The sequence below is a fragment of the Labrus bergylta genome, chromosome 20 (genome assembly GCF_963930695.1).
Source record: "Labrus bergylta chromosome 20, fLabBer1.1, whole genome shotgun sequence".
NCBI classification, from domain to species: domain Eukaryota; kingdom Metazoa; phylum Chordata; class Actinopteri; order Labriformes; family Labridae; genus Labrus; species Labrus bergylta.
Genome location: NC_089214.1, coordinates 17,347,807 through 17,359,374, shown reverse-complemented (window position 1 = coordinate 17,359,374; position 11,568 = coordinate 17,347,807). Strand labels below are relative to the sequence as shown.

The window sequence follows — 11,568 nt, the reverse complement described above, 5'->3', positions numbered from 1 at the left end:
AGTGAGATTGTGGATACTGGAAATAAATTAATTATGTGGAGAAAGACAATTTACAGTTTATGTTGCCCCAAAACTTGCTCCAACAACTTCTTTTTAAACATTTTAAGGCTCATCTGATTTTATTTTTTTAATAATGATATTTATTATGTTTTGAACGCGCATCCTAAAAAAGCATCCAATTCCACCTAAATTGTTTAATATTCACAAACTATGAATGTTAAATGACTGCTTTATAGTGACAAACAATTTCACCAAACTTTGCCGTTCCCTTAGATACAAAAAGTATTTTAGTGTCTTTTGGCTTATTGTTTTGCCCAGAGCCTGCAACGTGACTGTTTTGGTTCAGTCTCATCACTCTTCCATCTTGTTCGCAGCCACCGCCAGCAGCTGTTATCACACGAGAAAGATCTGAGAAGTTATCAAGTAATCGTTTCGTTTTTTTACTCTGCAGTGAGGAATAGCGGACACAAGCTGACTCCTGATTTGTGAACATACCAGTTAGCACACAAAATAGAAGTTCTGAGCTGGTGGAGAGCACAGAGAGAGGAGAGTAAATATTAGACAAAGTTTTTATTCATCCCCCGGACAGAAGCACAACTCATGCAAACATTGGCTTTGATTCCTAAGTTTTTATTCTCCCCTAGACAGAAGCACAACTCCAAATGAATAAAATACCTCACTGTTTCTCTCTAAACGTGTAAGTCTGCAAACGTCGGCTTTGATTCCTAAGTTTTGATACTTGGGGAGTTTTGACTGTTTTCTAAAAGGAAGTTTCTGTTGTGTTTCATAATCACAAACTTAGAGCTTCATCCCTCAGATACGCAGCCATTAGCTCACTGAACTGAGAGTAAAAAGCAGCGGCTAAAGTACACAAGTCTTTACCACACAGTGGCTAAACCTCCCGATCATTTTGTTCCTCATCCAGCCACTCTGCCGACAGCCCACCTGCAAATGAAGCAGAGGGAAGCACTGAAGCCCCATAAATCTTTTATGCTCCATAATGGCTTGTTCACATTACCTGCCCACACCTCAGCCTCCAGTGAGTGGGTCTGGCCAGCGCTGAGCAGGCCAGGGAAAAGAAAAAAAAAACCCACCAGCATATGGAGCACTTCAAACACTCAGAGCCTCCCCGGGCCTAAGCTGTGGTCGCACCCATGAATTATAGAAATGATCTAATTGTTTTCTCATTTGGAAATAGTGGGGGCCCTCTTTCTCTGCGTCTCAGATTTAACGGCCTGTGGTTTCCAACGGGGCACATGATTCAGTGCTGCCTACCTCTGACACGTTCGTTGAATCCAAGGTGGTCCGTTCTGTCAAAACAGAGCCAGAGCCGAGGTGTAAGTCAAACCTGTTGCAGTAAATTAACACGTAGACGGGAGGGGGGGGTTGATTTGTCTACAAAGAGGAATGGTTGTGATCAGAGGAGGGAGGAGGGCATGTGGTAGTAAGTACACATAAAACAAAACTGGGGATTGGATGAAAACCTCGACTCTGGGGCGTTAGTGCCAGAAAAATGAAAAAAAAAAAAAAAAAAAAAAGATAGAAAGAAACAGTTTCAAAATGACCAAAGTGAAATACTCATGGGTAGTGGACATTACGAGGTACTTAGTCAACATTATGGGTCATTAAGTCAAATTTAAAAGCAAACCTAACAGAAGTCTACAGTCTAAAACCTATTTAATGGAATCAAATCAGATGAAACACTGTTGACAATACATCATTTCTTACGGGCGGCTGTGGCTCAGTTGGTAGAGTCGGTCGTCTCCCAACTGGAAGGTCGGGGGTTTGATCCCCAGCTCCTGCAGCCATATGTCCAATGTGTCCTTAGGCAAGACAGTTAGCCCCATGTTTCTACCGCTGCTTGGTTGGCGGCATATGAATGTGTATCAATGGGATGAGTTACTTTTTTAAAATGTATTTTTGGTCTTTTAATGCCTCTATTGTAGAGATCAGATAGTGGACAGAGTTGGAAATCAGGGAGAGAGAGTGGGGAACGACATGCGGGAAAGGAGCCAGAGGTAGAATCAGAACCTGGGCCGCCCACTTAGAGGACTCCAGCCAGGGATTCGTTACTTCTGATGGTCACTTTACATAATAACCTCTGCTATCAGTGTGTGAATGATGGGAAACAAGCTCAAGTCCATTTACCAGAGCGTTTTTTTCAATCAATCATTTCCAAGAACAATCATAATTCTTTGAATGCTGTAGAGTCAGTTCTGTCCCAGCATGAGATTAGCAGATGAACAGGTGGTAGGTGGTAAAGTGAAAACTTATTTTTAACCAAAATCTGTCCAATCTGTTGAGAAGCTTGCAACAGTAGCTTAAAAATAATGGAGCTGAACATTAAGGGTTTAACTTTGGTATCTGCTTATACTCGCCCTGTTGACAGACACAGATGCATTATTATATTGCCACCCATTGAATGGATGTGACATCAAGCTAATTTACCAAACTGCTGATACAGAGAAGTTTTTTTATTGGACAGAATTCCCCCGTTGGACAAACAGAATTGTTTTCATGATCGAAACGTGAAGAGAAACGATGTCAGTGTGGGAGGCTCACTCACCGCTATGACGTGTTCCAGTGGTGTTTTTATATGGAGGGACTACAAGCAGCAATTTGGGTAAACCTGGAATCAGTATGACTGACTCTCACAATTTGTGCATGTCTGATTTTAACCAAGAAATAAGACTTTGAGTTTTGTGAGTTCAGCTACAGCAGGATGTTTAAAGTGCGGCTTTGTAGGATTAAACAGACTTTAACTCTGGACAGAAGTCCCGAAACAAGTGTAACAATTATCAGACCTCCAAGTCTAAACTATGATGTCTTTATTTCAGTTACTTTCAAAGACAGAAACATCACAACATACATGTAGAAGGTTAGAGACACAAAGTCAAACCTCTGACACACCATCATTATTTTCACTTCAGTCTCAATGTTGTGTTATGATGAACTGGTTTGCTTCTGCAGGTCAAACTTTTGACTGCTAACTTCTTAGGATTGGAGTCAAACTGATATGTTCTTACTTAAAGACACTTACCATGTTACCATAAAAAAAATCTCTCGAGTTTGGTTTAAAAACTTGAATTCTCCAAAATTAAATTATTTTTATTTTTTTTTGAGAGAAAGAGGTTTCTTTAAAGAGCTGCCATCCAGTGGATTATAGAAAGTGCTAAAGCAGAGGTAACTGCAGGTTTACTTTGACACACACACACACACGCTGCTGTAAAAACAAAGTGAAAGCTAAATAGAGGCTTTCGCTCGCTCAGTCCTGCCTGCAGCAAGCCGCTTCGCTCAGCACTCGACTCGCTCTGCCTTGCGCTTCTTAATCAAAACTGGCACCGCGGCAATTACCTAATTAGACATCAATTAATCCGCACCCTTCAGGTCTGCAGCCAAGTTTGACCTGAGGAGTAATGACGAAAAGGCCTTTCGAAGAATGGAGAAATCAGATTAATGGTGGCCGAGCCGCAGAGGTTGTGCTGCATTTGAGAAATCTCTGGAAATATAGTGCAAGTTCATTTCATAATTAACAGGTAGGCATATAATTGATTGAGACATGAAAGCTTAATCACTCAATTCAATAACCGGGATATCAGTTGAGTAGATTAATCCAATTCTGTAATTAAAGCCGAGGGAAAAGGTGAAGCATTAGAGTTGATTGAAGGTTAAACAGCAGACTCACCTTTCAGTCTTTGTCATCTCGAATCACTGTGACTACTTTCACTTCCTGACAAAGAAAAATACACACTTTGGATCCTGGAACATTTAGTTTCTCTTTTTTATTAGACGTAGCATTTTCACAAACAGCAGTTAGCCTGAAAATTACATTCAAAATGTGCAGCTGACCATGCGCAAACACTCCAGATACACCTTCAAACGAAAGTAACAGTCGATCGTGTGGTTGTAGTTTTTTTTCACAATATGTGTATTTCTTTATCTTTTATTTCAAATTTACAAAATCAAAATCAAAGCTTTCACTTGTTCACCATCAAAGCATACATACCCCAGTCACTAGAACACATTTCAACAGCTAGTTTCTGTACATATGCTCTGCAAGGTTGTTTTTTTTTTTTTTTTTTTTAAAGGCTCTTCTTTGCATTCTAACACCCAAACGCTCCCAAAACATCAGCTCTTTGAAACCCTCTTTGTACCGTTTGCCTTCTCCAAATACTCTTTAATGTTAGCTTAGCGGAGAGAAACAAGCCAGGTAACAGCTCGTAAAAACTGGTAACAGTGCAGCTCCCACAAATCCACTTTGTTGTGTTCTTCCAGTTACACCAGGACCTTTGTGACGTTTCCCCACAAACACTGAAGTTCATAAAGGAGCACAGACGATGAACCCCAGCAGCTTAAACAAAGACTTTACCGAAAAGCACGAAGACTACACGACACACACGTTTGTACAAAGTGGCAAGACGAGGGTGCTTCTGCTCAGGTTTTATCCCATTAAGGTAAATTCATTTACACTCGTGCACGCACGCACGCACACACACACACGCGCACGCGCACACATGGAGGTGTTTGTCCTCCATCATTCAAGTCACAGGACGCTCATGTCACAGGGTTAATGCTTAACACTGGTTGAAAGGGGAAAGAGAGGTTGAGGGCATGGGGGGGGGGGGGGGGGGGATGAAGAGATGTGGGATTGTGGGAAGTTGGGAACACTATCTGTAACTCCAGTCATCATCATCATCATCATCATCATCATCATGAAGTGCCAAAAGACAGTCTGTTAATATAACACTGATTATTTTCTCCATCTGATCCGACACCACACACGGCTGAAACATCAACAGACAAAAGCTCCACGACGCCGAAAAAAAAAAAAAAAAACCCATACAGTCCAGATTCAGCTCAAGCCTTCCGAGAGGTTGATGAGGTTGCCAGTTTTGACTTTTAATGCCACAAAAAAAAAAAAAAAAAAAAAAAAAAAAGTCTGGTCGGCTTCACCAGGAGGCAAAAGAAAACATTGCCGCCGGTTCCGTTTAAGAGTTTGTATTACTGGCCACAGGGATCCAGTGCATGTGAAAACACCTGAATACTCAAAAGCCCACCAAATCACACGGACGTCATCACAGCATCACGTCATCACTCTGAAACAATGTCCACGGTCCGGCCCGCCACGCGCAGCACAAATGATGGCTGAAAAAGCGGGTGGAATCTGTACACCTGTTTTAAACTCATCTGTAAGTGCAACATTTTTCCTAAACTGTCCCATCGATGAATGTAAATGTATTGATTTTTTTTTTTCTCCCCCGACTGCTTGGTCCACAGCAATGTTCAGCTCAGTCAAAGAAAAAGGGGGATAATGGAACAAGAAGCCAGCGTCCTCTTCTGAGCGGGCGCCTTTACCTGCCAAAGATGCTCTCGTACTCGAGCAGTATGAGCTCCACTATCTGGTTCTGGTACACCATGTGGACCGCGATGTTGCCCGTCTCGGTCTCGGGCCGCAGCAGCGTGGGTCCGAACACGATGGCCACGCTCTGGGTGGTCATACGGTTGGCCTCGCCGTGATCGATCACCCTTGAGTTGGGGGGAGGGGGGAGGGAGAGAGGGAGAGAGAGAGAGAGAGAGAGAGAGAGAGAGAGAGAGAGAGAGAGAGGGGGAGAGAGAGAGAGAGAGAGAGAGAGGGAGAGAGGGAGAACATGAGGAGATGGAACGTGTCATAAATGCTTTTAGGTGAGTGTGTTTGTTTGACAATCCTTTGATTCAAAGCAGCTTCAGGCTTTCATCTAGAAAAAAAAACCCAAAAAGAATCTTTACACACATCTTCAGGAGGCTGGAGCTGCAGCCTGGCGACACACACTCTGTAACACCACAGAACGCTCCGGGCTAGAGCATAATAGCTTTTTTTTTTTAAATAGAATCTACATCCTTGCATGCAGATGCACAAACAATAACATATTCATGGAAGAGAAAAAAAAAGAAGATTAAATCCGCCTGCTGATATACGTAGACCTCCATACACTGAATGTCACGCTATAAATTTTCTCAAGAAACACCACTTCATAGGTACTGAATTACAGCAAACACAGCGTCATATAAATGCAAATTGGAAAGCTCGGCAAATGTCATTGTGAACATATGATATTGCCACTGGCTGCAGTGGGCTAAGAATACGCGTTAAAGCTGGCTGCAGTTTGTGTTTGCCTACAGGCTGAGCGTGATGAGGAAAGGTAAACACTCAGAGTCAAACGGCAGCCGGTATGACTACACCAAGACGCTACCATTTGTGATCGGAGCGCATGAAACCCAAGACAGGCCATGTAGGGTTTAAGAGTTGATTAGAACACTCCAACCTGTGGTTGAGGTAGAGCCGACACACAGGTGGGTGCATGTACACCAATTCAATGGGTGCTCAATATGCTCAAGGGCTTCGGCACCCATCAAATAAATGTGAGCTGACCACGTCAAAAGAAGAGTCTGGTGAAGATCAAATCAAGCATTGACATGATGGAAGGATTCTTCATTTTAACTGTCAATGACTGTGACTTCACCAAGTACGTTTTCACAAACAAGGACTCCGTTTGTGTGTTTTTGGTAAAAAAAAAAAAAAAAAAAGAACAAAGAAGTTTAATATAAGAGGATGGATGGAGGAAGTGAGTGAGCACCAGTACTCCTCATGTCGGGGTACGGCTGGGCAATTCATCCAGTTTCAATTTCAATTTCAATTTTGTCTTCCCGCGTTCATGAAAACGAGACCATAGTGATTGATTGATTTATTATTGAGAAAGAAGATAGGCCCGCACACACCGCAAAAAAGGAATTTTAATGATCACACGTTTGGACCAGAGGTCTTCTTCAGGTGATAATTTTCACCTTTTTTAAATTATGTGTGCGGGTCTATCTTCTTTCTCAGTTTTGCTATTTTTGCACTGCCCCACACCTACATGCTGTGCGTGTAACTATCTCTTTTTCTTTAGTTTTTTTTTTACCATATATTGTGATTTTTATATATTTATATTTTTGCCATTTATTTATTTTCATTTATTGATTGTTTTTTTAACGTGTTCAGAGTGTTAAAGTGTTAACGAAACAACAGGGCCATCACACGCATTGCAACCTCAGGAGAACAGGACATCACACATCCACTGAACCTCCATGTTATTTAACCTGATAAAGGATTACAAGTAGGCTGAGGTTAGCAGCAGCTCACCTCGCAGCTTTTCTTTTTGTTTTATTTGCAGATATTTAATCTCCTGGAATAAAAAGCTGCCAATGAAGAATAAAGGAAGCCTGAATTTAAAACAACACTGAGCACCGAGAAAATATCCAGAGGCAGCTCAGCACAGCTCAGAGCCCCTCCTGATGTCCTGTGTCCGCCCAAGAAGAGCGCTTTAAAAACACACTATTTAAATGTGAAACTGCTTCAGTCAGTGTTTTAACAGGTTGTGAAAGTCGGATCTGTTTGTTTCATAACATGGGAGACCTGTGTGCAGAGGTTTCCTCTTGGTTACAACAACAAGTAACACTAAAGGGTCAAGTGGAGACTTCAAAAGGTTTGGAAATGATGCTGTTGCTCCTACATTATATCTGTGTACAGCAACACAGTAAAAAAGTTTCTACTTAAAAAAAAGGAAGCCGTCTTGACCTCACTGCTGATTTAGTCAACAGTCTTGTTAAGTTTCGGACCACTCAGAGGTTTCCCACAGTGATGAAATGTTTTTAAAACATAAACATGTCAACCCCCTTTTTTTTTTTTTTTTCAATCAACTAAATACTCCAAACAGAGCTAATTAAAAAATATCACTCAGGAAATATCAATTTAAAGGGGCCCTCAGGTCATGAATAAAGTTATGATTCAAAGCACTCAATGCCTTTCACATTTCAAAGCAACATGTACACTTGAGTCTGTTCTCAGATAGAGAAAAGGGTAGAAATAAACGAAACAGCCATGAGTGCAAGTCAGGGCTACAGCGTTAAAATGTCAGAAATATCTTTCTTCTTAAAGAGTTTTTTATGTCTACGTTACCACGATGTAATCATTATATTGGGGGGGAGTATCTGTTTATGGAAATGTTATCAAAAAGACGTAATAGTAAAGATGATAGATGAGAGTGTGAGTGAGCTGCTCTGGTGCTTCTCTTACCTCCTGAGGTGTTTGAACAGGACCTGCATTGTGTCGTGGTTCGGTTTTGGCAACTTCTTGATCAAATCTTTGATTGAATTCAATCGCTGCTTGTAGTCGGAGCTCTCTGAGGCAGAGGAACGGAGAGCCGGTCAGTGCATGCACATGAGCAGAGCGCCATCTTGTGGCGACATCAGGGAAACACGTGTTCAAAACACCTCATCAGGATATTATCTCCTGAGACAATAAATCATGCGGTTACTCACTGATGGCCTCGACGAAGTCATCGAAGGAGCCGTATGTGAAGAGCGGCTCGGGGAGCTCTCTGAAGAACATCTTGAGAGCTCCGGTGGTGACGTGGATGTCCTCCCACTTACTGTCGTTCAGGTCCAACGTCTCATCTGAGGGGATTGAATCCAAAAGACACATGGGTGATGGAGAAATGATGATATTACAAGAGTTCACTAGTGTATCTGTGTGCAGAACGAATGTGTGCTCCTTTTGTGTGTGTGTGTGTGTGTGTGTGTGTGTGTGTGTGTGTGTGTGTGTGTGTGTGTGTGTGTGTGTGTGTGTGTGTGTGTGTGTGTGTGTGTGTGTGTGTTCAGCGCTGTTCGAGGTCGGACTCTTACCGTGATTTACAGCAAAGCGGAGCTTCTGGATCACAGCCAGGTTTCCACTCACTCTGTATAAACCGTCAATGCTTAGACCTGCAGGTAGAGGAGAGGTAGAGTGGAAGTAAAGAAACTGGAGGTCCTGACGTGCCGACCTGACAGCTGAAAACAACGGCTGAGTGATCAAACATGTTGCTTTTCTCTTTGTAAAAGACGCCAGTGAACAAAGTAAAAGTGTAACAGCCCAGATCGGGCTGAACATCAACATGTGGAAATGTTCTTCATGTCAGAGGAAAAGCTGAAACACTTTGAATCTACAAAGAGGGGATTATGCTTCAGTAATAACTAAGGCTTTGAGGAGCATTCTAAGGCAAAAACATGATTAAATGACTAAAGCATTCTTGTAACTTTGGACCCGATGTCCTCGGTGTGTTGTCTTTGAAATCAAATTTGTGTGTCTGGACTGAGACACATCTGCACAAATCTGATTGGAATCGCATTTGAAACAAACTCTAAAAGTGGCTAATCAGTTTAGTAAAAACTATATTTGATTGACTTTTTATTCATTCTGGCCTCAATTTGCAAAACAGAATAAGTCCCAATCAAGAGAAATACATCTGGATATGCCTCATTAAATTGGTTTCGGATGGCAGGTTAAAGATGGTGTGTTGGTTTAAAGTCAGTTGGTGGAGCAGAAGATATAATCTTCATCCCGTTGGTCAGAGGATCATCTACAGGTTCTAACGCTACTCAGAACATGTCATGCACTGCTGTCTCTGCCCCTTTTCTCATCGCTCTATCACTGACCTATCACATAGAGGCAAAAACATCCCAAAATAATCTATATTAATATAGATTACTGTAGATCGATATGGGATTTTTTTTTTTTTTATTATTACCAAAATTAGGGAGAAAAACTTTCTGATACCGACATATCGGCCGATTTCTTTCATAGATCTGTCTTCGACCTTGAGAGATGCATAGATATAGATTTACACTGACATTTATTACATTGATCCCCTAAATGTATAAAGATATATAGGGAAGATTTTTTTATAAAGTTCTACAAAAATCTTTATTGGCTAGAATAACAACAGTGCACTGAAGAGTCATTTTTTACTAAGAAATTAACAATTATAAAAATAAATATAAAATGAATTAATCATAAATGGAATAAACGTTGTTATATCGGCACATAGCAGAGATAAAATGAGCCGATACTGCTGGTCACGTGATGTGCTAATACTGGCCGGCCGATGAATCAGTCGGGCTCTATTATTAAACGGGTACGGGTTGTTAAGGATGCAGTTTGATTTGATCAAATCTCGGGAGAACACTAATAAGTCACTATTGAGGTTTTAAAAAATCTTATTAGGAGTTGTTTCTACACAGAATTTAAATTGGCCTCTGACCTTTGATGAAATCTGATGTGACTCTTGGTCTGGATGGAAGTCACAGAGGTATACATGCTCATGCTGGTGTATTTAATAATCGACTCAGATTAACGAAGTGTTTGTTGAACTCCAGTTCTTACATCAACTCAAGTTTCTCCAAAGAAAGAAACAATTCATGAGACTGCACTAATAAAAGGAACTGGATAAAACTTCAAACTGTCATTCCTACTTCATTCTTTTGAATATTTTGGCTGAAAGTTGAATGTTATGTCAACCTTCTTTTTTTTTTTTTTTTTTTTTTACTACAGGATGGTGTTCTCATACCTGTGTTCTCCACGTGGTCGATGCACATTGTGACAAAGTTGGGCACTGACGTGTTCTCCCGCTGGCACAGACTGGTCAGACTGCAGCCAAACACCTGATCTGTGAAACACAGCGCACACATACATGACTTAGTTTCATCTGTCAGGTGGAAGGAGGACTACCTAAAAACACACGGGGAAACGAAGCTGCTGCCTGTGTTCTATTCAGTCTGAGTACCTTTGATGTATCCTTTGTCTCGCACAGCCTGATAGGTGGGTCGACGTGTGAGGAACTTCTTCAGCTTCAACCTGGTCTTCTTCTGGTCTGACGCGTCCATGCTCACAGAGTTCTTCATCACTGAAGAGGGCGGGAAGGATGTCACTGTCAATGCACTTCTTCACAACTTATAATACACACAGTGTCATCAGATTAAAGGGACATTAACAGGCTTTGTTTGTGTCACCTCTGTTCTTCTTGGAGTCCCGCTGGTCCTTCTCTTTGTCCTGTTTCTCAGCTCCTGGAGACTCAGGCATGTCCTCCTCAATGGCCTCGTCTGACTCCCAGGCCTGGACCGGAGGAGACGCACATAAATGCTGTTAGCATTCAGATTAAAAGGAGATCTATTACACTGACTTTCACCATTAATTATGTCAGTCTGGGACACCTATTGAGTACCATTGTGAGATGTGTAGTTCAAAAACCTCCTTATTTATCTTATACTTGTTTGCCAACCACTGTGCTCCATGCTTTGCTCTGATACGTCGGCCAAGTCTCTTGGAGTTCACTTAAGAGCAGCAGGAAACTGCATCTGGGGATTGCTCCAACAACGGTGTATCTTGTGTTTAAAAACACTTTGCTGAGGTGTAGTATGGACATCAGACATCCTAAAATTAAATAGATGTATTTAAAAGGATCAGCATAATGGATCTCCTCTAAATCTGCCCAGATTTAACATAATGTTATTCAGTACTTTCAAAAAGAAGTCAAGCATAGCATCCAGGTCTGGAAATTGAAGCCAACGAAGAATCAATCTTATTCCTGGCCAGCAGGGGGCAACTCCACAGGTTGCAGGAGGAAGTCAGATTGTGTTGCAGGCGATGAAAATTTGAGCCTACCCCTCCCTTGATGTTATGCCTCTATCAACATTTGTACAACATTTTAAAGGTCACATAGTACACCCCTCAACAAG

General features: G+C 41.6%; 1 protein-coding gene across 6 annotated transcripts in view; it reads right to left on the bottom strand.

Moving 5' to 3' along the window:
• Window positions 1–3,763: 3,763 nt before the first annotated feature.
• The window catches only part of arhgap12b (Rho GTPase activating protein 12b), a 70,359-nt gene continuing 62,554 nt past the window's right edge, over window positions 3,764–11,568 (bottom strand). For all 6 annotated transcript variants that reach the window (XM_065948833.1, XM_065948834.1, XM_020638577.3 and 3 more), the window contains 7 exons: window positions 10,843–10,945; window positions 10,617–10,736; window positions 10,401–10,499; window positions 8,701–8,778; window positions 8,338–8,472; window positions 8,093–8,198; window positions 3,764–5,526 (listed from right to left, as the gene is read on the bottom strand). In XM_065948833.1, coding sequence (XP_065804905.1) covers window positions 5,352–5,526; window positions 8,093–8,198; window positions 8,338–8,472; window positions 8,701–8,778; window positions 10,401–10,499; window positions 10,617–10,736; window positions 10,843–10,945 — 816 coding nt within the window. In that variant the 3' untranslated portion in view covers window positions 3,764–5,351. The remainder of the gene's footprint in view (window positions 5,527–8,092; window positions 8,199–8,337; window positions 8,473–8,700; window positions 8,779–10,400; window positions 10,500–10,616; window positions 10,737–10,842; window positions 10,946–11,568) is intronic.